The 25,387-nt window shown below is 58.3% G+C and overlaps 5 protein-coding genes across 13 annotated transcripts in view; 2 read left to right on the forward strand and 3 right to left on the reverse strand.

Annotated features, from left to right (window-relative positions):
• The window catches only part of LOC138814617 (serine/arginine repetitive matrix protein 2-like), a 29,570-nt gene extending 27,760 nt beyond the window's left edge, over window positions 1-1,810 (forward strand). For 3 of the 9 annotated variants that reach the window (XM_070003674.1, XM_070003673.1, XM_070003676.1), the window contains exons 13-15: window positions 888-1,001; window positions 1,110-1,217; window positions 1,311-1,810. In XM_070003674.1, coding sequence (XP_069859775.1) covers window positions 888-1,001; window positions 1,110-1,217; window positions 1,311-1,320 — 232 coding nt within the window. In that variant the 3' untranslated portion in view covers window positions 1,321-1,810. Of the gene's footprint in view, window positions 1-68; window positions 1,002-1,109; window positions 1,218-1,310 lie in introns of those variants that run through there. The other 6 variants (XM_070003675.1, XR_011368033.1, XR_011368034.1 and 3 more) reach the window with 6 other exon arrangements.
• A 483-nt stretch (window positions 1,811-2,293) lies between these two features.
• On the reverse strand, window positions 2,294-6,376 carry LOC138814618 (elongin-B). Its single transcript, XM_070003681.1, has 4 exons — window positions 6,319-6,376; window positions 6,073-6,207; window positions 4,739-4,844; window positions 2,294-2,469 (listed from the first exon to the last, which is right to left on the reverse strand). The coding sequence occupies exons 1-4, from the start codon at window positions 6,319-6,321 to the stop codon at window positions 2,357-2,359; spliced, it is 357 nt and encodes a 118-aa protein (XP_069859782.1). The 5' UTR covers window positions 6,322-6,376; the 3' UTR covers window positions 2,294-2,356.
• A 4,052-nt stretch (window positions 6,377-10,428) lies between these two features.
• Window positions 10,429-13,181, reverse strand: LOC138814453 (serine protease 33-like). The gene is made up of 6 exons (XM_070003344.1): window positions 13,049-13,181; window positions 12,529-12,579; window positions 12,255-12,417; window positions 11,867-12,138; window positions 11,270-11,439; window positions 10,429-11,113 (listed from the first exon to the last, which is right to left on the reverse strand). The coding sequence occupies exons 1-6, from the start codon at window positions 13,179-13,181 to the stop codon at window positions 10,955-10,957; spliced, it is 948 nt and encodes a 315-aa protein (XP_069859445.1). The 3' UTR covers window positions 10,429-10,954.
• Window positions 13,182-14,404: 1,223 nt separating this feature from the next.
• Window positions 14,405-19,384, reverse strand: LOC138814454 (serine protease 41-like). The gene is made up of 7 exons (XM_070003345.1): window positions 19,338-19,384; window positions 18,398-19,110; window positions 18,289-18,315; window positions 17,977-18,142; window positions 16,729-17,009; window positions 14,879-15,030; window positions 14,405-14,791 (listed from the first exon to the last, which is right to left on the reverse strand). The coding sequence occupies exons 1-7, from the start codon at window positions 19,382-19,384 to the stop codon at window positions 14,453-14,455; spliced, it is 1,725 nt and encodes a 574-aa protein (XP_069859446.1). The 3' UTR covers window positions 14,405-14,452.
• LOC138814635 (serine protease 33-like) lies at window positions 19,321-25,140 on the forward strand. The gene is made up of 5 exons (XM_070003731.1): window positions 19,321-19,500; window positions 19,760-19,922; window positions 20,987-21,267; window positions 22,671-22,834; window positions 24,042-25,140. Exons 1-5 carry the CDS (start codon window positions 19,383-19,385, stop codon window positions 24,282-24,284), a joined length of 969 nt encoding a protein of 322 aa, XP_069859832.1. The 5' UTR covers window positions 19,321-19,382; the 3' UTR covers window positions 24,285-25,140.
• Window positions 25,141-25,387: the final 247 nt, after the last annotated feature.

Raw genomic sequence — 25,387 nt, forward strand, 5'->3', positions numbered from 1 at the left:
TCCCTCCCTCCCCTGACATGCAGCCCAGTCCCAGGGGTTCTAGCTAAGTCTCCCCATTGCTGCTGCAGGGCTCTGGTCTGGCCACCGTCATCTTCTCCCGACTCTGTCCACAGCCTCCTCCCTGTCTCCCTGCCTCCACGCCATTCTCTTCCACTCGTAGCCAGAGGGATCTTTCTAAAACGCACATCTGGCTACTTCCCTCCACTCCACAAATCCTTCCGGGACGCCCTGTGGCCTGCAGGATAAAGCCCCACCTCTGCGGGAATGGCGTGTGAGGCTCTTCACCAGCTACCCTTGCCCGCCCCATGCTCTTGTCCACCCTGTGTTCCTCCTGCCTACCCCCACACATGCCCTGTGATCCGGCCATGCCCGCGCCTTGCAGTCTAGGAGAGCCCCATGCCTTTGGACATGCTGTTCCTTCTGCCTGGGATTTCCTTGTCCGCCTGGCGAGCTCCTCGTTCTGCAAGACTCCACTCAAACAGCACCTCCGAGAAGACTGCCTTGCCCTTTCCCTGCCCCACCCCAGCCCAGGCTCCCCTCCCTGGGGCCCCCAGACCCATGCACATCCATTCCTGCGGGGCTGCTTCCCACACATGGGGACTGGGCCTGTGTGCCTCCTTTGCTGGCCTCCTCCACTACCAGACTGAGCACCTTCAAGGGCAGGGACTGTCTTTTATCTTTGCGTCCCCCGCTGCACCCTGTGCCCTGCCCACTGGGGCACTCGGTGGATGGTGTGCGGGCGGATGGGTGAGTGCGGATAAAGGTGGGTCTGAGGCTGGCCCTGCGTGGTGTGAGGTTTGGTGGTCAGGACCTGGGCGGGTGGTCCTGAGTGCTAGCTGGTGGGTTTGGAAGGATGTGGTGCTATAGAGTCCCACTCTGCTCCTCAGGTCTCGGAGTCCCAGGAAGCCAATAGACTCCCTTCGGGACTCTCGGTCCCTCAGCTATTCTCCTGTGGAGCGCCACTGTCCCTCACCCCAGCCTTCCCCACAGGAACAGCAGAGGTGAGGCCCCTTCAGCCTGTTGCCTGATTAGCCACCATCCGCTCATACAGAGGGCTTTTGAGGATTCTTAAAGACAGCCTGGGGTCTGACACCTGTCCTCTGTTGCAGCAGTGAGCGGGTTTCCCGGAGAGGCCAGCGTGGGGACAGCCGCTCTCCCAGCCACAAGCGCAGAAGGGAGACACCTAGTCCTCGGCCCACACGCCACCGCTCCTCCAGGTGAGTTGAGTCTTGAGTGGCAGCACTTGTGGGCCAGCTTAAAGTGGCCCTTGGGCTGGGTGCAGCTTTCACATTGATCCTCCTCTGTTGCAGGTCTCCATAAATCGTTGGGGTTTCTATCACACCTCATAATTCTGGAGCCACATGGAACATCCCTTGTCCCCAATGGAGCTGTAGGGGTCCTTGTCTGTTTGCCCCTTGAACCCTGACAGCATCTTCTGGGAGGGCTCCTTTCTTCCCCTCCATTTTTTTGTTTCTGTGAAATGTTAATCTCTGTGAGTTTTCCCTGGTTCGTGTTGGGGGGGGAGGGCAGGGATTGGGGGGGGAGGGAATGCAAATGGAAGTTGGGGGAGGGGAAGGAAACTCCCTAGCCTAGTTATTAAGGGGGTAATTGATGGTTTGGGTCATGGGAGGTTGGTTGATATCTGGGAAGGGGCAGGATTTGAATTCAGTGAGCCCCTGTTGGCCCCTATGAAGTTGCAGGCCCCTCCCCCCCAAAATTTCTTCATGTTTCTTAAAGGCATTTTGGTTTTTTAAAAATCTGTACAGCAAGAGAAACTTTTTCTGTCAAATAAAAATGAGAAATGCAGGAATTCAGTCTATAGACTTTTATTAACAATCCTAGGGCTTGAACTCAGGGCCTAGGCCCTGTCCTTGACCTTTTTGCTCAAGGCTAGTGCTGCAGCTTAAACTACAGTTCCACTTGGAGTGGTTTACTGTAGATTGGCATTCCATGGCAGGAAGTGCTTGACGGATGGATGTTCCTGCCTTGGCTGACTCCAAACCAGGATCTCAGCCTCCAGAGTAGGTATATGAGCCTGGCACCAGCACCTGGTAGACCTTACTTTGGTGTGATAAGAAGGGCTACTAAACAATTATGGCTCTAGCTGCTGGCTTCTCACCTGGACTATTTGGAGAAGGGTAACTGCCCATAACTGCTGGCCCAGGGCTTTGGGTCCTCAGGGTGGACTATGGTGCCCAGAGAGGCAGGCAGCCTGGCTGCAAACAAGGTCCCTTAGAAGCTGATGTCTAGACTAAGGAGCCGTAGAGAGAAAGAGGCAGCAGTCAGTCAGGCAGACACCCAAATCTCTTTTATTGGGGGTAGGGGGAATGAGCCTCTGGGGGCATGCCTGGGGCCCTCACTGCACAGCTTGTTCATTGGCGCTGCCTCCGGAATCCTGAGGCTTCATCACATCTGGAAGCTCTGGTGGGCTGGAGAAGGGCTCGATGCGCAGGGCCTCAAAGGCTTCATCTGTTGGGAAGGACAACTGGAGTCGGTTCCCTACCTCCTGTCCTCTAGCTCAGAAGACACATTTTGTCTTAAGCCCCAACTCCCAACCTCTGGCAGGCTGCCGTCTTGGTGCTGAAATGTCATCGTCTCCCCCCCCCCCACCAGCATAACCCAACCACCCCTTCAATAACCCACCTTGGCCCCATGCAACTGGCTGTTTTGGGGGGCCTTTATCCCGATTCACTTACTTGCCTTTCCTGGCACTGTCCCTAAGCTGCTTTTGCTTGAGGATTCTGCTACTTAATTCACAGCCTGACTTTAGCTTTTTCTTAGTAGTCAGTTGATGAGTCTGACTTTCCTGCCTGAGCTGGCTTTGGATCTCAGGCTGATCCTCGGATCTCAGCTTTCAGAATACCTAGTGTACACCAGCTTATCAATAAGCCAACCTGTGGCCATAATACTTCATTCTGTCTGCTTTGTCTCCACGCCACCATCACTTTACCCAGAAGGTTTCCTTCCCATCAGGTTTGTGAATGGGATCCTAAACTCCCTGCCCTTTTTGATCATGCCTGATGCTTAAGGTACTGGCTCCTAAGGTTCCTACACCACCCTGTTTCCTGCCTGAGTCTCTGCACTCAAGTTGGCTAATCTGGGCTGTTGAACTCAGGCCCCTCCTCAGAGATCACTCCCAGCCTGCCAGTATACAGTACAGTTTCTATATCAACTTACCTGGACATTACCTCAGGAGCACTTAGCACAAGCAACTTGTCTGCTTTTCATACTTCAAACAGTGGCTCCAATTCCCACCCTTGTTCCAGTGCAGAGGAAATGAACTTCATACTTTTTTCTCCTACCTTACAGACTCTTCACCAGGCTCAAATGACACTTGGAGGTGTGTGCGTGCGGGCATGTGTGTCTCCTGGGGCTTGAACTCAGGACCTAAGTGCTATCCCTGAGTTTTTGTGCTCGGGGCTAGTTGTGTATCACTTCGAACCTAAGCTCTATTTTCAGCCTTTTTAGTGGTTAACGAGATTCAAGGGCTTCCCTGCCTGGGCTGGCTTTGAACCCCCTTTCTCAAATCTCAGCTTCCAGAGTGGATTACAGGCATGACCATTGGCGCAGAGCTCTAGGGTGTTTTCTTCATCTACTTCAGTAAACAATTTTTTTTTTTTTTGGCCAGTCCTGGGGCTTGAACTCAGGGTCTGAGCACTATCCCTGAGCTTCTTTTGCTCAAGGTTAGCAGTCTACCACTTGAGCCACAGCACTGTGTCTAGCCTTTTCTGTGTATGTGGTACTGAGGAATGGAATCCAAGGTTTCACGCATGCTAGCCTAACACTCAACTGCCAATCCACACTCCCAGCCCAGAAATTTTTTTTGGGGGGGGGCGTCTGTTGGTCGTAGGGCTTGAACTCTGGGCCTGAGTGTTGTCCCTCAGCTCTTCAGCTCCAGGCAAGTGCTCTACCACTTGAGCTACAGTGCCACTTCCCGGTTTTCTGAGTGGTTTATTGGAGATAAGAGTTCCACGACTTTCCTGCCCCGGGCTGGCTTTGAAACACAATCCTCAGATCTCAGCCTCCTGAGTAGCTAGGATTACAGGCATAAGCCACGGGCGCCCAGCAGAAATTCTTTATATACTTAGCTACAGGAGGTCCAAAGCAGTGAAAATACAGGTCTATGTTTCCATTCCCAGAAGCAAAGAACAAATTCTAAAAGCATCCCCTTAAAATTGGGAAGAAAATAAAACTTTTTGCAGATCCTGGGCCTTGAACTTGGGGCTTGTGCTCTGTCCCTGAGCCTCTCTATGCTCAAGGCTACCACTCTACCACTAAGCCACATTACCAGCCCAAATAAACCACTCTTTACCTTTCAAATTTCTAAGATTTGGGCAGGGCTGAGGCAGGATGGATTAGATCACAAGCTTTGTTCATCTGACTCCGGAGTTAATGTCCCAGCTAGTAACTAGACCACTTTAGGTTTCTTTAACTTATCTAAAAATGGGCACAGTACGGGTCTCAGAAATGCACTGTACAGCCATGCAGTCTGGCTCCAGAAAGCTACTTCAAAGCCTAGCCAGCCCCATGGGACTGCTTCAGCATCCTCATCTTCTAAATGAAAACTAATGCAGTACTGCTTGTCCAGAGCTATGGAGAGGAACAGAAAGGACTCAGGAAGTAACATGGAGAGTACAGGGTCAAGCACTTAGAAAAGTAAATCTGAGCTGATAGGACTATATCTTCACATCTATGGCTGTTATCAGACTACAGATGCCATCCAGCTCAGCCCTCTTACCTGCCCGGAAGGCTAGGCCCACTGTGGCTGGGGCCTGTGGCCGTGCTGTCTGGCTGGTGAAGCCACACTCGCCCAGTGTTTTCCCATCATCTAGAAGCTGGTCGTCCTGAGGAGGAAAAGCTTAAGTCCGGGAGGGGTCCCTGAGGGATATATCCCAGACCTCTAGCCAACAACAACGGGGGAGTCAGAGGGAAGACAGACCTCCCCACCTGTGGCTATGACTCCAGAGTATAAAATATGCATACCAACACTATACCCAAGGGTTTCAAACACACCCATAAAGAGAAGGAAATCTGATGTTTCCCAACTCCAAGAAAGTCTAATTTGGAGCCACTGGCCTAGGTCTACCCCCCTACCCCACCCCACCCCAGTCCTAGGGCCTGGGCACTGTCCTGAGTTGCTTTTTTGCCCAAGGCTGGCACTCTACCACTTGAGCCACAGCGCCACTGCTGGCTTTTTCTGTGTCTGTGGTACTGAGGAATCAAACCCAGGGCTTCATGAATGCTAGGCAAGCACTCTACTGCTAAAGCCACATTCCCAATCCAACTAGCATAGTTTGAAGAGAGCTAAAACTTGATAAATCCCCTTAAACAATGTCTCAAGTCCCAGGCTGGCCTTGAGCTTGAGATCCTCCTGCTTCAGCCTTTGATGGGCCATCTGCCAGACTAAGTTGAAATTTTTTTTCTGTTACGTTTCCAGAACCTTAAAATAGGAATTCCTGAGTTCCCAACTGCCAGGTTTCAATCACTAGGGAGGCACAGAAAGCACTCAAGCACAGTGTATGGCACTTGGGATCTTTATAAAGGAAGTTCAGCAGATTTCGGCGGGGAAAGCCTTTCACACACCAGCAAAAAGTCAGCGCCCCAAGTTGCCAGCCAGAATCCGATCAGCTCACTCAGGGGACCTCATGCTTCTGGGAACCAGAATCAAGGGCTGAAGCGCTTGATTCCCCAACGAGGGCCCGGACTCCCCGCCACCCTCACTAAAAACCGCCGTTGGTTTGAACGGAAACAGGCAGCTAACAACCCAGCGGGCGCTTGATGAAGCTCTTGTGGGCCTGACCTATCTGGACACATTGTCTCTCTCTCTGGGCACTGACCACGTCCCAGCCCGAGCAGCGGGATCCCGATGGGACCGAGGATTAAAAAGAACGTGAGGCGGACTCTGCCACGACCTCTGGCCGCAGCCTCGGGGTGTGGGTCTCCTCCAAGGCGGAGCAGGGCCCCGGGAGCCCGCGGGGCGCGGCGGGCCGGCCGGCCGCGGCGATCGGGGACCCCCGCCGGTCCCCCCCGCTCCACGCCCGCGCGCACAACCGACGCCCCCGCGCGCCGCACCTTGTAGAGCCGCTGCTCGTCCGGTGGCCGCTTGAGGATGCCCTCGACGATGCGCTTCAGCTCGAACACGGTGCTCGACTCCTTGGCGTCCGTGAAGATGGTGGTCTTGTGGCGCCGGATCATGAGGAACACATCCTGGGGGGCAGCGGGCAGCGTCAGCGCCCGGCCGCCGGCCCCCCCGCGCGGCCCGGCGCCCCCGCCGCCCCCCGGCCCGGCCGGGCCGCCCCTCCCCCCGCGCCCGCTCACCATCCCGGCGGCTGCCTCTGGCTCGACGCGCCGGCGCGGCCTCGCCCCGCCCCTTACCAGCAGCCCGCGCGCGGCCCAGCGTGCCCTGCGCGCAGCCCCGCCCACCGCGGCGCCACCATTTTAGGTAATCCGGAAGTGGCTCGCGCCGCGCGCAGATGAGCAGCCATCTTGTTGCCGAGGCGACTAGGAAGTAGGGTGGAGGGGCGCGGGCGGGGCGGGGCGGGGATCGGGGCGGGGCGGGGCGGGGCGCGCGAGCCGGGCTGAGGCCCCGGGACCGGGACGCCGGCGCCGAGCCGAGGGGCGTCGGCGAGGCTCGAGGGTGTGGTCTGGCGGGGCGGATCGCGAGACGCCGGTGGCCATCTTGGGAAGGTGTGGAGCTCTGCGGCGGGCCAGGCTCGGGCCCCACGCCTGTAATCGCGGCTGTCCCGGAGCCCGAGACCCTGAGGGTGGTGGTTCGAAGCCAAGCCCCGCAGGGAAGTCCGCTGAGACTGTTTCCAAAATACCCAGGGTGGGGCTGGGGTGAGGCTCAGTGGCAGAGTGCTTGACTAGCAAACGCCGCATCCTGGGTTCGATCCCCAGTACCAAAAAAGAAAAAGACAATAACCAGTGAAGCCGGGCGCCCGGTGGCTCACGCCTGCGATCCTAGCTACTCAGGAGGCTGAGATCTGAGGATCACAGTTCAGAGCCAGTCTGTGAGACTCTTTATCTCCAACGAACCACCAGAAAACCGGAAATGGCACTGTAGCTCAAGTGGTAGAGCGTTTACCCTGAGCTGAAGAGCACAGGGACAGCGCCCAGGCCCAGAGTTGAAGCTCCACGACTGATTAAAGAAAAAAAAACAACAGTGATAAAGCAGAACTGAGGGCTTGGCTCAAGTGGTAGAGGACCTACTTAGCAAGTATCAGATCCAGAGTTAGAACCCCAGTACTGCATTTGTTTTAAAAGGGGGAGTGAGGGGGTCTTTGAGATGTCAAGCTGCAATGCATTTTGGGTAGAGAAAAATCTCAGGACATGTCTGGCAAATGGAAATCCTGAAACTCAAACCTATTGCTCCTGAGTTGGGTAGGCCCGGATCACCTTGCCATGTTAATAAATTACAGCACCAAAGCTATGATTAGAGGTTGGTAGAATTCATGGCTGTGGATTATTCTCCCAGCTCAAAAATACAGGCCAAGCCGAGGTAAGGATGCCTCAGGCCTGTAAACCTAGCTTGTCTGGAGGCTGAGATCTGGAGATTGCAATCCTAAGCCAGCCCAGGCTGTCCATGAAACTCTTATCTCCAGTTAACCAACAGAAAGCCAGCTCTAGCTGTGACTGTAGAGTTAGAGCTCTGGCCTTGAGCAAAAAAGTTCCCCATGAGGGTGCAAGTCCCAGGACGCTCCCTCTCCCACCTCCCCCAAGTATAAAGGCCATAGATAAGAACCACGCATGTCCTGTAGGGAGTACACAGTGTTTCTCTTCTTAAAAATCTCTTTTTCTTATTACATGGAAATAAGTTCTTGCTAAACCTTCCCCCTTGTGAGACACTAGTGAGACACCTGGAAAGTCACACAAGTAGATGACAAGTTCCATGATTTGGTGTGCAAACTGAGAAGCTGAGGGAACTTGCTCATGCCTGAAGCGGTGACAGGTGTATAGTTTTGGACCTTCTGGTCACTGTAGTGGAAGCATCTCCTCCTCCCTTAGGCTTGGGTCTAGTGGTTGATGATGCCAATCCAGAAAGACTTTGTGGCCAGTAAGTTAGCTAGGCGAGTAGTCTGCCATTCCCCTCAGCTACCATCTAACATTTTAAAGCATGCCATGTGAGATGCAGTATCTCAAAATGCATGCACAGGATCGAGCCTGCCTGTACGTGTGATGACAAGTCTTTCCAGTGTGCATGTGTTTCCTCAATGAAATTTCCTTTGTTTGGAGCCACACAGCTAAGAGAAAGAGCCCCAGCATCTCCTACTTGCTGGAAGCAATAAACCCCTCCCCACTCTAATCTCCTCCTTGTGTTTATTGCCTTGAGCTAGTGACTGAACACGGTCTGGGCTCCTGTTCTTGCTCCGCAGCAGCTTTGGGCAGTTCGCCTCATCCAGAAATTCTTCCCTCTCTCTAAGATGGGGGATGAGTTGTCTTGCCATACATTGGCACTCTGTACCTGCTTCCAAAGATTTAACAAGTTATTGGTCACTTGTAGAGTGACAGCCTTAGGTTCCTCTTGAACCCCTTAAGTCTCTTCCCCTCCTATAACATCCTTCCCTGGGTGTGGTTCTCCCCCTCCCCCGCCCATCTCCCAGCCTCTCAGGCCCACAGGAAAGGGTTTAAAGCTGTTACCACGCCAGTGGGCAAGATGTGACTGAGGGAGTCCAGCCTCAGCAGGCCGCGGTCCCCCGGCCCCCAGGCTGGCCTCGCTGGCAGGTGGGACACACAGCTTCCGGGATTGGGAAGAGCTGCTGCTTGCCAGCACCACGGGAGTGTGGGAGACCACACTCTTGGGGTGAGAGGTAGTGGAGAGAAGAGGGGGTTCTCCTCATGGCTGGTCCTAGAAGCGGACAGCTGGGTATGAAGCCTAGTCTACTACCTTGACATCTGTGACTGGCCTCAGCTATGGTCTGGGGGTCTCTTCTCACCCCACCCACCCCCACCATGTAGCTTCCACTAAGAATGGGCCTAACCAGGAGCAACAAGGGCTTCATGGCCATCCTCCCCTGCAGCGCTCAGGTCTCAGAAGCCCTCTTATGACAGGCTTTCTGGATGTGAGTCATGGCAGGCCTCAGGCCTTTGGCCTGCTCCTCCTCTTGATCTCATCTCGCATGCTATCGAGGGGGGGGGGGCGCTTCCAGAAGGAAAGTCATGTGGGATCCACGTGGCCCTGAGCAGCATTAACCAGTAGGAACTGCCATCAAGGAGCCCACGGTCTCCCGAGGCCAGCCTGCCTTGCCCAAGGCGCCCTGGTCCCTGACCCCCCCCCCCAGCATAGACCAGCTGTGCTGCAGCGTGGACTGCCCTCGGCCTGGAGGCAGAGGGAGCGGCCTTGAGCTCTGCCTCCGACACAAAGTGGCTTGAGTCAGCAGTGACCTTCCCAAGCGGCCTGAGTGGGGCCCGGGCAACTGTGCCTCTGAGGTTCCTCCATTATTTTCCCTGGCTCACCCATCAGCTCCAAAATATAAGCTTTGACTTGTCCAGGTTTGGTTCACTTTCTTGCTCCTTCTGTAGCTCTAGTGACTCTTATCACTAGGTCCCAGTGGCTCATGCCTATAATCTTAGCTTCTCAGGAGGCTGAGATCTGAGGATAGCAATTCAAAGCCAGCCCAAGTAGAAAAGTCTTTAAGATGATTCTTCTTCTGCCTGAACTCAGGGCCTGAGCTTTTCAGCTCAAGGCTACCGCTCCACCACTTGAGCCACAGTGCCACTTCTGGCTTTTTTTGCTTTTGTGGTACTGAGGAATGGAACCCAGGTCCTCATGCATACAAGGCAAGCACTCTACCATTGAGCCACCTTCCCAGCTCAGTCTCTAAGATTCTTATCTCCAGTTAGCCCGCAAAAAGCTAGAGTGGAGACAGATCACTAGCCTTGAGCAAAAAAGCTACAGACAGTGCCCCAGGGCTGAGTTAGAGCCCCAGTACCTACACTGTAAAACAAAGAAACTGATCCTTATCTGTCCCGAGAGAGGACTCCAGGTCCTTAGCGGAAAGAGGTACGGGATGGGAGGGAGGGCCTGGGTCCAGGTTCTAGGTTCCCCCTAGGCGTAGATGGTGTCCATGAACAGCCGGACAGCAAGAGCTGTGGCTGTGCCTCCTGAGAGCTGACAGGTGAGGTCTGTGCCCGGGCCTCCCCGGAGGGCGAAGGGCCACGACTCCTCCCCCAGAACGCCCCGCCTCCCGCGTGCAAACTCTGGAGGAGTTTGTTTGTTTGACAGGGATTCACATTGTCCCCAGGCTAGCCTAGAAGTCCCTCATCTTACCTCAGCCTACCAGATGCCGAGTTTACAGGCGTGTATCACCACACCAGGCTCTAGATTAGCTTTTATGGTTGTATAATAACCTGCCACAAAGGTAGCAGTTTAAAACAACACAAATTTATTAACTCACTACTCAGTGGATGAGAAGCCAGGGGAAGGGGCTCAGCAGGTCTCTGCAGGCTTAAACTGGGTTCTTTTCTGGTGTTGGGGAAGAATTTATCTCCAAGCCCCAACATGTTAGCAGAGTTGGCTTTCTGGTCATCATGAGTCTGAGGATGCAGCCAGCCGGGGCAGCCACCAGCCCCTGCAGCCAACAACGGAGACTCCCTGGTGTCGAGTCCCCGTCCTGTTTCCACTCTGACTTCCTCCAGGAAGTGAGGGCCACGCAGCCCAGATGAACCATCAGCTGGGTTGCCCATCTCTGGGTGCCCTGGCCCCATCCCAGGCCAGGGAGGGTCACCAGGAACCAGGAGGGAAGGGGGAAAGTGAGCACGAATGATGGTGGCAGAGATCAGTGGACTCCTCAGAGGATCGGAGGCAGGGGATGGACAGACGGGCGGCTGGCTGGCTCCTGAGCATGTCAGCCTCTAGGCCGAAGGGTTGGGCATGTGCATGTGACTAGACAGGCCAGGGGGCCCGAGGACCAAAGTGACTGCTCCAGGCAGCCGACCTCCACCCAGCTGACACGCATCACAGGCTGAGGTGAGCCTGAATCCACCGGCTGTACTTGGCCACGTTGGTATACACGCCTGGTCTGTTGGGCAGGGCACAACCCTTGCCCCAGCTCACCACACCCACCAAGACCCAGCGTCCAGATTGCACGCAGGCCAGGGGTCCCCCGGAGTCACCCTGCAGGAGAAAGGCCAGCTGAAGTACCCGCCCCCCCACCCCCCACCATAATCTTCTAGGCAGCTCCCCCAGAATTCAGGCTGGAGATCTGATCTCCTGTCCTGGGTTCTGGGGATGTGGAGGTCAGAGGAGGCGGGGGACGCGGGGGACACGCACCTGGCAGGCATCCTTGTGGCCCTGGAGGTAGCCAGCACACAGGTTGCCCGGCAGGACTATGCGCTCAGCCCGGGGCACGTCAGTGCCCACGTGGTAGAGCCGGTCACAGGCCTTGGAGTCCAGCAGTGGCACCCGCGCTCCCTGCAGAGGGCGCCAGTCTGGGAGCGGAACTGGGAGAGGGAGAGAGTCAGGAGGGCACGAGGCCCGCAGCCCCTCTGCCAGGCAGAGGCCTCCGAGGGCCCACTGCGAGCAGATTGGGGGCCTCAGAAGTGACTCTGGGCCAGGCACCGGTGGCTCACGCCTGTCATCCTAGCTACTCAGGAGGCTGAGATCTGAGGATCATGGTTCAAAGCCAGCCCGGGCAAGGAAAGCCCGTGAGACTCTCATCTCCAATGAACCACCAGAAAACCGGAAGTGGCGCTGTGGCTCAAGTGGTAGAGCACTCGCTCGCCTTGAGCTGAAGAGCTGAGGGACAGCGCCCAGGCCGAGGCTCCACTACCGACCACAAAAAAAAGTGACTCTGGGAGGCTGCGAAGGTGGATCCTCAGTCAGATGGAGGAGGCTGGGCCTCCCATTGCCCTCCCCCTTGTGTCTCACCTCCGGGCTGGAGGCTGCCCCAGCCTGTGACCCAGCATGCTGCGGCATGAGGAGGCCGGGAGCCGGGCGGGGGCAGGCACACAGGCTGGACGTGGGCGCTCAGGGGCACCGGGCGGCCGAGCTGCAGCAGCGCCAGGTCTCCTCGGGCCTCGTCCTCCGAGAAGTCTGGGGGCAGCAGCACGCGGCGCACGGGTGCCGAGACGGCGTGGGGGGACGCGAGGCCCAGCCGCAGGGCCCCGAGGCGCACGTGGTACTCGGATGGCAGCACCCGTCTGAGAAAGGAGTTGGGGCCGCTCTGTGGAGGGGGAAGAAGGGCCAGGCCCCTGGGAGCCCTCACCGCCCAGGCCTCCCCCCGGCTCTTCCTAGGGCTCGGGGGTGGGGGGCTGACCTGGGGAAGCAGTGAGCCGCTGTCAGCACCCACTGGGGTGCAATGAGTGACCCCCCACACACGTGGACCCCGCGGTGCTGGATGCTGGCCTGCCACGGCCACTCTCCATTGCGAGCATCCCGGCCCCCCACAATGCGACTGGACACTTGGGGCTGCCCACAGGCTTCGAGAGAACAGAGAGACAGTGGGTGTGGACCAGGGACAGGGCCTGGGAAGTAGGGGTTGAGGAGGGAGGCTCGGGGTTCAGGGGGCGCATGCTCTGAGGGGGGCTTACCTGCGGATGCCTGCGCCCCAGCAGTCTCTGAAGAAGGAAGAGGAGGAGGAACTGGATTAGGGGTCGGGTGTCAGGTAACAAGCTGGGGCAGAGGTGGCGCAGATGGGGCAGGTGGCAGCGGCTTCTGGGCACTCTGTCACCTGATTTAAGCTGCAGGGTAGGGTGGGACTTAGGCTTTATGCAGGACTCATGCAGGATGTCAGAGAGGACTTGGCCCTTTGAATTAAACCAGCTGGGGCTGGGCACTGGTAGCTCATGCCTTGTGATTCCTAGTTACTCAGGGGGCTGAGATCTGAGGGGCAAGATTCAAAGCCAGCCCAGGAAGGAGAGTCCCTGAGATTCAGATCTCCAATGAACCACTAAAAAGCTGCAAGTGGAGCTATGGCCTAAGTGGTAGAGCGCTAACCTTGACTGGAAAAACTCAGGGACAGAGCCTAAGTTCAAGCCCCAGGACCAACTCAAAATGATAAAGGAAAAGAACGGGCCGGGGTGCTCAGCTGCAAGGCCCAGCCCCACTCACCCAGCACCAGCAGGAGCAGGACCCAGAGGCGGGGAGCCCCCCTCATCCTATCTTCAGGGCTGGTCTGGGTAGAGGTCGCACTGCTCAGGGCTTGGACTCTGGTCTGAAGTCGGTAGGGAGCAGAGAAGAACATCCCAGCCGTTGGGGACACACCAACCCACTCTCCCCTCTGCGGCTCTTCCCTCTGCCATCAGCGGCATCTGCTTGGTTCTGGATTGGTCTCTGTCACCCAGATTAACACCCCCTACCCTGCCCAGGCCCAGGTGGGCATCTGTGGCAGGTGTGTCTGACAATTGTTCTAGAATCTCATCCTCCTGTCCATTCCCCAGCCACTGCCCTGTCTTTCCCCCCTGGTGAGCCCTGAACCTGCTCTCACCTGCACGGCCTGTGCCCTCTTGGCTGACTGGGGGCCAGGGGAGGACCTGGGGGCTTAAAGGACAGAGGGGTGGAGGCCCCGCCTGGGGAAAACTAACACTGCCAGGCGGGCCTGCGGCTTCCCCTAAGCAGCCTCAAACAAAGATGCTTTGAGCAGTACTTTGGCAGAGGCAAGAAAAGGACACCAGGAGCAGGGCAGGGAGGGGGAGGCCGCGGCAGGCGGGGATCTCCGGAGGATCCTGGGCAGGTCATCTCTGAACCTGAGCCTGCTTCCTGGTCCCGAGCGCGGGCACTGGAGCTTCTGAGCTCTATTGTTCAGTCTTGTAATCCCAGCTCAGCCCAGACCAGCCAGCCTCCTACGCACCTCCACCACCCTAGATCGTGGCCTCAGACCTCAGGCCTGGCCCCGCCGAGCCCACCCAGAGCCCCCAGGGCTAGACCGGAAGTGAGTGGCTCAAACCTGCCTGAGCATGAGCAGAAACAGCCTCCATCTTGGGAAATGATACACATTTTGGCTTGGGGTGGCCACATCAGAGCAATCCTCTGTGTGGGGCGGGGTGGGCTGGGAGATGGCGGGCTAGGCCAGTGCGTCCCCTCTCGGGTCCCCTTCCAGTGCTGGCTGTCCATCACACGTCCTCTCTGCCTGGTCCTCATAGCTCTGGCCATGGCCATGCCAGAGTAGCGATCTGTCTTCAGGAGGGGTTGGGGGGGAGGTTTATCTCACAGGGCAGGGAATGAATCTGTGCCCATATTGTGAGCTCAGGCTGACAAGCTGACCATGACCATCAAGGAGATGTCGAATCTCCCCAGTCTGGTCTTCCAAGGCCCCAGACAGCCCAAAGACAGCCTTTCTTCTGGAAATGACCTCTCCTTGGGAAGGACTCTGGTGTTTGAATCAAAACCAGGGCCAGGTTTAGGAGCTGCTAGGAAGAGGTTCAGTGTGGACCCAGGGTGGTCTTCAAGAAGTCAATGGAGAGTTGATGAAGCTTCTCGAAGCATCAGCTTACATGCTCATGTGCATGGCGTTTATTAACAAGAGGAAAACAGAGCACACTCCCCTCCACACTGGGCGGATCTGGGCCTGGGGGGTATTTTAGCACCAGATCCAGACCTGCACCGAGTTGGAGAGCTCAGGCTGGGCCCCGGAGCGGGAGCCCAGGGAAGAGTGAGGAGCAGCAGGCGTGACAGCCAGGGCTCGGGCCTGGGCGCGCCGCTGGGGATCACGGTCTGGATCCAGTCGAAATGCTGACTGACGTTGGTGTAGACGCCAGGCTTCCTGGGCCGACCGCAGCCCTGGCCCCAGCTCACCACGCCGACCTGATACCACCGCCCGTTCTCCTCACAGACCAAGGGTCCTCCGGAGTCACCCTGGGGAGGGGCAGGGGTGAGATGGGCCAGGGGTGAGGGGCAGGGGTGAGGGGCAGGGCCGGCTCCCGCGCGGGGAGGATCACTCACTTTGCAGCTGTCCACACTGCCGTCCTCAGCGCCCGCGCAGATCATGTCGCTTTGGATTATATCAAGTCTTCCGGTGGTGTACAGATCGTTACACCTGGAGTTGTTCAGGATGGTGACCTGCGCTTCCCGGAGGTGGTAGGGTGGCTGGAGTTCTGGGAGTGGAACGGAGACAATACAACATGAGTCTCCTGCCCCAGGAGGAGGAGACACCGGTCCCATGGGGGTGTCCCTGGGGGTCACCTCACACAGTTGTGACTCACGGTGTCACAGAAGAATGGACAGGCTTGACCTTCACAAAAGCCCAGGTAGGAAGGGGCTAAGGAGGTGCTTTGGGGCCGTAGGGACACAGAGGAGGGGGTACATCAGGCTGAGACGGAAGACAGGCAGGAAAAAACTCAAAAGTCTTACAAAGGAACAAGGAGAGCCGGTGAAGGGCACTACGCCGCTGAATGTACAACGTGGCAGCACTGGAGTTTTGGTTTCTGATTTTGGTTTTGGTTTTGGTTTTTGGGCCGAGTACACTTGAACCACCTCTTAATCTCCCACCCCCCACTTTTTGAGACAGGATCTTGCAGTGTAGCCTCAGGTGGCCTCCGAATTTCCATCCTCCTGCATCTGCTTTCTCAGTGCTGGGATTACAGGTGTGGGTTACCAGGCCTGGCTACCAAAGTGTTTGTAGAGTTTTCTTGGCCATTTGTTCTTTGTGTTGCTGCAACTTATATGTCCTCTGCGTTTTCTGATAATGGGGTACAGCCCAGGGTGAGCGGAGAAGGAAAGAACTGAGGTGGCGGCTCCTGCGGCCTGCGGTGAGCTAATCAGCCTCTAATCTCTGAGCTGAGCTGGAGTGGATATCGTGTCCCAGTCTAAACCTCTGGTCTTTAACAAAAAAACTCCTAAGATTAAAAAAAAAACTTTAGCTGAAGGTACTGGGATTATGAGGTTCCAGGTTCAACCCAGAGCACTGAGAAAGCAAGAAGAGACCAAGACACAGAAAACAACAATTGTAAGTTCCCAGCAGTTTACACAGTGTGTAAGGGCATAAACAGCAGTGGCTCCCGGCACAGCTGGCTCACACCATAGCTACTGGGCAGGCGGAGCTGTGCGGGTCAAGGTTTGAAAACACCTAGGGCAGAATAAGCTAGTGAGGCTCTTTTTGTTTTTTTTTTTGCAGGGCTGGGGGGGGGGGAGGCAGTCATAGGGCTTGAACGTGGGCCTTGGGCGCCGTCCTGAGCTCTTTTTGCTTAAGGTTATGGTTTTCCGCTACTTCCAGTTTTCTGGTGGTTTATTGGAGCTGACAGTCTCACTATCTTTCCTGCCTGGGCTGACTTTGAACCGAGATCCTCAGATCTCAGCCTCCTGAGTAGCTAGGATGACAGGCATGACCACCAGCACCCAACCCTGTAAGACTCTCATCTCCAATTAGCAGCCATAAAAGCCACAAAGGAAGGTGTAGCTCAACTGCCAGAGCACCAACCTTGAGTAAAAAAGCTAAGGGACAGCACCTAGACCCTGGGTTCAAGCCCCAGAACCAGCACACAGAAACCAGTCACCAATGGACAAAGAAATAATGGTGTCCAGAAACTGTGCTGCGAGCAGAACATTCCAAATGTAGGACTGCATGCATGTGAAATGCACAGGGGGGCAGAATCCGGAGGTTGGAGGTTCTCAGGGCTGTGGAGAGGGGCCGGGAGGAGGAAGGCTTGGTGAGGGAGGGTCCCCACAGAGCCCGAGGCCGAGGGGCAGAGCCAGAGCCCGGGGAGGGGCTGCAGGGCCTAGTGCTGCTGGCTCAAGGCAAGGACAGGGCGGGGCCCAGCCCTCGGCCACGCCCACCCGCGTGCACCCAGCCTCACTCTGGTTCTCTTGGAGCCAGCCCCAGCCGGTCACCCAGCAGTCAGGCCGGTGCTGGAACATGGAGGTGGAAGACAGGATGCAGACGGGCTGGATGTGCTGGTTGTAGGGGACGGGGGAGGCCAGCTTCACCAGAGCGATGTCATGGAGCTTCCTATTTGCGTGGGGGTTCATGATGATCTTCTTCACCTTGTACCGGTTGGAGTAGGCCTTCAGGTTCCAGAGAGATGGCCGGGAAGTTAGCTCCCCAAACTGGACGGTCCACGTATGTGGATCAGGGGACCTGGTGGTAGGAGAGAGCAGTCGAGGCAGGAGGGCGGCCTCCCGGCATCCACCCCGCACCTCCCTTAGGGGTCATGGTGGATGGGGCTGCTTCCACTTGCTCGTCCTGGACACCAGTGCCAAGAGCCTGTAGATAGCAGACGGGCCACAAGCAAAGCCCTGAGCAGGGCCAGGGCTCTGGGGGTCTGCAGGAAGGGGGCTGTCTTGTCACCTTGTAGAGCTGTCCTCTGGGGACTCCTGGGTACCCCTAAGTAGCCTGAGCAATAGTGGCTGGGGTGACTGTGGGGCCCTGGGCAGGATGGAGTAAGCAGCAGCTCTGGAGAACTGTGCGGGGCGCGGGCCGGACCGAGGCCCAGCACCGCCTCATCTCTACCCACATGCAGACTCACCGTGCTCCCAGGCTGGCTCCCTTTGGGTAAAAACTGAGGGAAGAGGAATGAGGAGGAGGAACAGAACAGTGTTCTAGTGTAGCCTTCTAGAAGAATGGGAATTTCAGGATTGGTGGTTCACACCTAGGATCCTAGCTACTCAGGAGGGGGAGATCTGAGGATCGAAGTTCGAAGCCAGCCCTGGGCAGAAACTGGTGAGGCTTTTATCTCCAATTAACCACACACACACACACACACATGCACATGCATCACACGCACACGCACCACACACATGCACGCCCAGAAGTGGAGCTATGGCTCAAGTGGTAGAGCCCTCGCCTGGAGCAAAAGAAGCTTGGGGACAGCGCCCAGGCCCTGAGTTCAAGCCCCAGGACTGGCAACCACAGGCACAAGGGAGACCGGGCACTCCATGCGCCCAGGGCAGGGGGCGGTGCGCCCGGGGACGGGGGGGGGCGGTGCGGGGCGCCCGGGGGCGGTGCGGGGCGCCCGGGGGCGGGGGGGACGTGGGGGGGCGGGGCGGGGCGCCCGGGGGCGGGGGCGGGCGGTGCGGGGCGCCCCGGGCGGCTCAGGCCCGCTCACCTCCTGAGGCAGTGGGCGGCCGTGAGCACCCACCGGTGGTTCAGCAGGCTCCCTCCGCACTCGTGCGCTCTCCTCAGGCGCAGGCTGACCTGCCACGGCCAGCGCCCGCGCACCGACTCCTCGCCGCCCACTATCAGCGGCTGCACGTCCCGCTGGCCGCAGGGGCCTAGGACGGACAGACGGACAGGAGGCGGAGCCCGCGCGGCCGCCCGTCCCCCCGAGCCCCCGCCTCCCCGAACCCCCCTCCGCCCCGCGGCCGCACCCCGGTCCCCACCTCCCCCCCCCCCCCCCGCCCCGGGGCCCGGCGGTTACTGGTGAGCAGCCTGGCGTCCGCGGGACCTGCAGCGGACCGAGGAGAGCACCGGGTGAGGCCTCCGCGCCCCACGCGGGCCCCGCGCCGGCCGCGGCCCCCGGGCCTCACCTGACGCCCCGTCCCGCGGCGGCCCTGCGGGGGGCGGCGGGGGAGCGCGGCCGCCCCCGGCCCCGCCGCGCCCGGGCTCCGCGGGCCGCAGGGCTCCCGCCCGACACAGCAGCAGCCACAGCAGCAGCGGCAGCGGCCGTCCGCGCGCCGCCATGGCCGAGGCTCCGGGCCGGCGGCGGTGAGCGCGGGCGCCCCCTGCGGGACGGGCGGGGTGAGCGCGGGCGCCCCCTGCGGGACGGGCGGCGGCGGTGAGCGCGGGCGCCCCCTGCGGGACGGGCGGGGTGAGCGCGGGCGCCCCCTGCGGGACGGGCGGGGTGAGCGCGGGCGCCCCCTGCGGGACGGGCGGGGTGAGCGCGGGCGCCCCCTGCGGGACGGGCGGGGTGAGCGCGGGCGCCCCCTGCGGGAAGGCGGCGGCGGCTTCAGGAGCAGCGCGTGGCCGCCTCGGCCGGCACCTTCTCCCCTGACCTCCCCGGGCCCAGGCTTGGGCTGCTCGGAAGGCCGCTGTGCCGCAGGCGTAGCCGCCCTCGGCCCGGGGCTGCCTGAGCCGGTGGGTTTCAGCCCACAGGAGGGATGGGTGCCGGAGGCGCCGGGAGAACGCGGGGTCTGCGCGCGGCGCCCTGCGCGAGGCCTGCGGGAGGCCCGGGTCCCGGGGCCGGGCAGCCCCGGCCTGGCGGAGCCCCTGCACACAAGCGCCTGTAGGCCTGCGCCGGAGCCTATCAACGAGAGCCCAGGGCCGGGACCCCGGAGCCTTGGCCGAGAGCCCCGGGCCAGCAACCAGGAGCTGCAAACCACGGCCGTGTGGGAAGCCAGGCCCGAGTCCGCGAGCGTGGGGGCCCTGGGCCCCGCCCGGGCTGGAGGACAGGGTGGAGGCCCAGCCCCACCCCAGGGCAGCCCGGGGCCCAGCCGCAGCTGCAGTCTCCTTCCTCCTTCCTGGACTGACTGGAACTCTGACCCCGCACGCAGCCACAGCGCGCGCCTGGGCGCCATGGAGCTGGCCCCGCGTGCCATCCTGCTCGCCCTCCTTCCTGGAGCCCTTCTAGTCAGCGAGAGCCCCCCAACTACCCCAGATAGCCAGAGTGACTATGGCACAGACCTGAATTCAGGTAGGCTATGAGGTGGGGGGAGACACAGGAACTATAGGAGAGCCCACAAAGCCTGAGCTCCCCAGTAATCTTGACCCCTGGTCCTGGAGCCGTGTTCTTGGGCTGGTCCTGTTAGGAACCCAGGCATTAGGGCCTCACCCTGGTCAGGTCCTTCGAGAGGTGGTGACAGGTGAAGGTGGCTGGGGATGGAGGGAGGGAGGGAGGGAGGGAGGGCGCGTGGCCACGTCTCCCTGTGTCTCACGGTGCTGGTTCTCTGCAGTGTGCGGACGTGTGCAGGCGTCGGATCGCATTGTGTCGGGGCAGGATGCCAAGCCGGGCCAGTGGCCCTGGCAGGTCAGCCTGAGGCAGTATGGCCAGCATGTGTGTGGTGGCTCCCTGATTTCTGAAGACTGGGTGCTGACAGCTGCCCACTGCTTCAACCAGTGAGTGTCCCCCCAGGGTGCACAAGCCCCTTCCAGGCGCTCTTGTTTTCCTTTCCAGCCACACCCTCACCTCTGCCTACTTGGTCAGAAGAGGAGGCAAGGCTGTCCCCTCCTGGCATCTTGTCTTGCTTCTCTATCCATCATGGCCCCTGATCTTGGGCTAGTACTGGGGCCTGCGGGGGGGGGGGGGGGGAGATGGGAGAATCCAGCCTGCTCACTTCCTCTCTGATACCACCGCTTTCTCCCAAATTGATGTTCCTCTTGAGAACCCAAAATCTTGAGTGCACTGATTATTATACCGGCGTTTGCACTGGTGACAGGTCTTCAATTGGTGATTTTTCTTTTTGGGGTTCAGTTGTGGGGTCTGAACTCTGGGCCTGGGCACTGTCCCTCAGCTCTTCAGCTCAAGGCTAGCGCTCTACCACTTGAGCCACAGCACTTCAGCTGTTTTCTTTTTGCTTATGTGGTGCTGAGGAATCGAACCCAGGGCCTCAGGCATGCAAGTTAAGCACTCTACCACTGAGCCAACTTCCCAGCCTCTTTTCTTTGTGTGATACCTGGGTTTGAACTCATGGCCTTGAGCTTTCCAGGCCAGGTCTGGAGCCCTGGAGCCCCGCCCTCAGCTGACTGAAGCCGGGGAAGACTGCAGAGTGATGGCTTTTTACATTTATTTTTTAATTTATGTTTGTTTTTATTTTTTTGGTCGGTCGTGGGGCTTGAACTCTGGGCCTGCGTGCTGTCCTTCCCTCTTCAACTCAAGGTGAGCGCTCTACCACTTTGAGTCACAGCACCACTTCCGCTTTACTGGTGGTTCATTGGAGATAAGAGTCTCACAGACTTTGAATCAGGATCCTCAGATCTCAGCCTCCTGAGTAGCTAGGATTTACAGGTGTGAGCCGCCGGTGTCTGGCTTGTGTTGACTTCGAATAGCGATCACACACAGGGTAGCACATTGTCTTCCCTACACACACACACACACACACACACACACACACACACACACACACACACACCCGGGATCCTGGCACAGCTTGAACAGCCCCCTTGGCCTTCCTGTCCCCCAGGAACCAGCCCCTGTCCGCCTATGTGGTGCTGCTGGGCTCCATCTCCTCCTACCCAGAGGCCGGCGAGGCGGGCGAGCTGCGGGCCGTGGCGCAGATCTTCAGGCACCCGAGCTACTCGGATGAGGAGCACAGCATGGGTGACATCGCACTGCTGCGGCTGGCCTCTCCCGTCTCCTTCAGTGACCTCATCCTTCCGGTCTGTCTCCCCAAGCCCGGAGACCCCCTGGATCCTGGCATCAGGTGTTGGGTCACCGGCTGGGGGAACACCTCTCCGACTCAGAGTAAGGAGGCTCAGAGCCGGGGGTGGGGCACAGGAAGTGGGGGGGGCTCAGGAAGTGGGGGGGGCTCAGCAGAAGCAGCTGGTCAACTGTGGAACCCAAGCACGAAGAACGGCCACCAGAGGGCGTCCACGAGTCCCCGGCAGGCCCACCCCTCTGGGCCAGCGTGCACCTCGGCCACCCCGGTGGCCACAGGTCGCACTGAATGGCCTCCATTCTCCCTGGGCCCTGGTTTCTCACTGAGATCTTCAGTGCCCCACGTGCTGGGTTGATGCAAGGGTCATGTGAGGTGTTCTGGCCATTTCTAACAAGGCTGGGAGCTCATCCACCTTCCTTAGTGTCTTGGGCTAATGTCCTGGGGCTCGTGATGAGTCACCTCAAAAGGGCCGGCTCAAAGACACAAAAACGTGAGTTTGCTTGTAGTTCAGGGGGTCAGCAGCCTGAGGTGAAGGGGCTGTCGGGGCCTCTTGGCTCCCGCTGGGACCGCTCTGTGTCTGGCCTTGCCCAGCCTCACTCAGCCTCACCCCCCACCCCAGGCTGTCCTGTCTGTCCGTCTGTCCATCTACCTGGGCTTCTTATCTTCTCCTGTGTCTTTTGGTGCCCATGGTGGGCTTGAACTCAGGGTCTCTTGTTCTCCCTGAGCTTTTTTCTGCACAAGACCAGCTCTCTTATCACTTGAGCCACAGCTTAAGTGATGCTGGTTCATTGGAGATGAGTCTCTTGGGTTTGTCTGCCGAGGCTACCTTTGAACTGTGATTCTCAGATCTCAGCCTCCTTAGTACCTGGAATTACAGGCGTGAGCACTTGTGCCCAGCTGACTCATCTTAAGTGACTGATAGTATCTGCAGAGCCTCTATTTCTTTCTCTTAATTTTTCTTGATATTTGTTTATTTAGGAATTTAGTGCTGGTCCTGGGGCTTGAACTCAGGGTCTAGGTGCTGTCCCCAAGCTTTTTTTTTTTTTTTTTTAAATCTCGCTCTCAAGGCTCTCATTTTATTGTTTGAGCTGTAGCTCGACTTCTAGTTTTTTGATGCTTAGAGGTAAAAGTCTTATGGGTTTTCTTGCCCATACTGTCTTCAAACTGTGATCCTCAGATCTCAGCCTCCTGAGTAGCTGACAGGGGTGAGCCTTCATAAAAAGTGTGTGTGTGTGTGTGTGTGCATGTGTGCACAGGCACACACACCATTACCAGGGCTTGAACCCAGGTCCTGGGTGCTGTCCCTCAGGTTCGCTACTCAGGCTGATGAGCCCCAGCTTTTTGGTGGTGAGGCCCTCAGTCCATCACACCTATGCATGCCGGGCCGGGCCGGGCCGGGCCAGGGCAGGAGAGAGCTTGCTTTTGAATGTGAAATCCATGGAGGTAGCAGCCGTGTCCCCTGGCTGAGCTGGGCTCTCCCGTCCCCCAGGTCTCCTGCCCCCCTTCACCCTTCAGGAGGTGGAGCTTCCCCTCATCGCCCGGCAGACCTGTGAGGCCTACTACCAGGGGAACCCCGAGTCCGGCCAGGGGTCCCTCATCCTGGAGGACATGCTGTGTGCTGGCTTCGAGGAAGGCCAGAAGGACTCCTGCTATGTGAGCAAGCCGGGCCCGCCCCCCTTGTGTCCCCCCAGCCCCCCAGTCCACAGGCTGTCCCTCCCCCTCCCCATCACCCCTGGAGATCCAGGACAGAAGACATGTTTATTTGTTTTTTCTTTTCTTTTTGTGGCTGTCCTAGGGTTGGGACCCAGGGCCTGGGTGCTGTCTCTGAGCTCTTTGGCTCCAGGCTAGTGTTCCCCACGTGAATCACAGCTCTACAGCTGCCTGTTTATTTTGCTGGTTAATTATTGGAGATGAGAGTCTCACAGACTTCCCTGCCCGCGCTGGCTTTGAACCGTGATCCTCAGATCTCAGCCTCCTGAGTCGCTAGGATGACAGATGTGAGCCACCACATCTGGCTTCTTTTATTTTTTTATACATCTATACACAAGGGTCAATGCAAAAAAAGAAGTTTCCAGGGTAGAGCCCTTGCCTAGGCCTTTTGAAGGCCCCAAGATCCATCCCCAGCATCTCAAAAAAAAGAAAAAAAATCAGGACCTGCAGTTTTGTCCTGGATCTTATCTCTACGCTGAAAGCTTTTAAGAATCTTAAAAAAAAAAATGTCCTCCCACATGAACTTCAGAGCCTTTGACCACGTTTCCAGCAGTCAGGGCCTACCCTTCAACCGCTCTTGTAAACCCTCTTTATTGTGTTATCTCAAAGAAGAGATTTATTAGATTAAAAAAGGCACCAGCAACACCAGCTACCCAGACACTCTTCCCTGAGTGCTAACTCTTCTTTGTCGGTTGTGGAACTCTGGGCCTGGGCACTGTCCCTCAGCTCTTCAGCTCAAGGCTAGCGCTCTACCAATTGAGCCACGGCACCAATTCTGGTTTTCTGGTGGTTTCTTGGAGATAAGAGTCTCACGGCCTTTCCTGCCCGGGCTGGCTTTGAACCACGATCCTCAGCTCTCAGCCTCCTGAGCAGCTGGGGTTCCAGGTGTGCGGCCCAGGCAGCTGGCAGATGTTTTCATTTTGTTTTAGAGATTGTGCACACTACAGGACTTGTCCCATGTGCTAGGCATTCCCCTTCTTTTTCCCAGACTTTTGCCACTTTCCCATCGATTGATCTCCCTTCTAGCCCTGGGCGGGACAGTACCAAAGAGGTTAAGGGAGGTGGCGGGGGTGGGGGAAGCCCGTCTCGCAGGGAGGCCGGCCGGCCCAGCAGCCTCTACCTCCAGATCTCTCTGTCTCCGTCTCCGCAGGGCGACTCTGGAGGCCCGTTGGTGTGTGATGTGGGCGTGTGGGTGCAGGCAGGGGTGGTGAGCTGGGGGTCCGAGTGTGCCCTGCCCAGGAGGCCAGGAGTTTACACCAACGTCAGCTACTACACGGCGTGGATTGCCAGCGTCCAGAACTCAGCCCCAGTCCGGAGCCTCTCCTCGCCCTCCTCCAGCCCGTTGTTCCTGGGGTCCGCCGGTGCTGCCCTCATCTCCCTGTGGCTTCTCTGATGGGTACCCCTTATCTCAGCCCCCACACTCTGAGCTGGTGGTGTCTCCCAACCCCTGCCAGGTGCAGGCGCTCTGGGCGAGGCCCCTTCCTGGGGGCCTTTGTGGGCAGCCATTGCTGTCCTCCGTCCTCCAGCCTCCACACAGATTCCTCTTCAGACTCTTGGGGACCCCTCAGCGAACCCCCGGCCTCTTATTTGTCTCCTCTGGGCCCTGGTCACCCTTCACCCAGGATGGAGCTGCAGGGCGCGGCCTCCACTCCGGGCACTTGGCTGGTTTCTGGGACTCCTGGGCTGGGTGGATCCGTTTCACTGAAGCAATAAAGCCTGGACCTGCACACTTCCTCCTCTGCCAACTGGCCACACAGCTTTCACCGGGGGTCCCCCGAGACGCCTCACCCACACAGGCTCACCCGAGGCTCCCCTTGTTCTCAGAATGGGAGGCGGAGGAGGGGAGCAGGAGGCCCGCCCACTGTCCCGGGAAGCCCGGTTGCTAGGCCCAAGGAGCCGCCTGTGAACGTACCCTGGCGCCAGGGACCCCGTAGGACCGGCGGAGGGGACCACGGAGGGTGGGCGTGGATCCCAGTGGTGTGGGCAGGCCTGGGGCTCAATTCCAGGCTCTCCTGGGCAGAGAGGTAGGGTCGGTCTCAGTGTCCTGAGGTTCTGATGCCAACCCCAGAGCTGTGGCAAAGCAGGAGTCGGGCCTGCGCCCACCTCAGCTGAGCAGGGACGACCCCAGGTTCCATCCCCGAGGTGAGTGAGTGTGGCCCTGGCTGGGCCGTTCTCAGCCGCTCTTCCTCTCCCCGGTCCTTCAATTCCCAGCCTTCTCCCCAAGCAATAAAGTTTGTTAAAGAGTTTCAGCCCTCAAGTTCCAACTCAGTAAACTGGGTGTGGTGGGGCACTCCTATAATCCCAGCACTCGGGAAGCTGAAGGGAGATGAGCTTTGAGTTCAAGGTCAGGGTGGGCTGCATCGTCTGTTCCAGGCCAGGTGGGGTCCATGCAGCAAGACCTTGCCTCAAAAAGAAAAGAAAGGCTGGGAAGGTGGCTCAGTGGTAGAGCGCTTGCCTTGCATGCATGAGGCCCTGGGTTTGATTCCTCAGTACTAC

Source organism: Dipodomys merriami, unplaced genomic scaffold (assembly GCF_024711535.1).
Source record: "Dipodomys merriami isolate MVZ:Mamm:240054 unplaced genomic scaffold, mDipMer1.0.p SCAF_60, whole genome shotgun sequence".
In the NCBI taxonomy this organism is placed as follows: Eukaryota; Metazoa; Chordata; class Mammalia; order Rodentia; family Heteromyidae; genus Dipodomys; species Dipodomys merriami.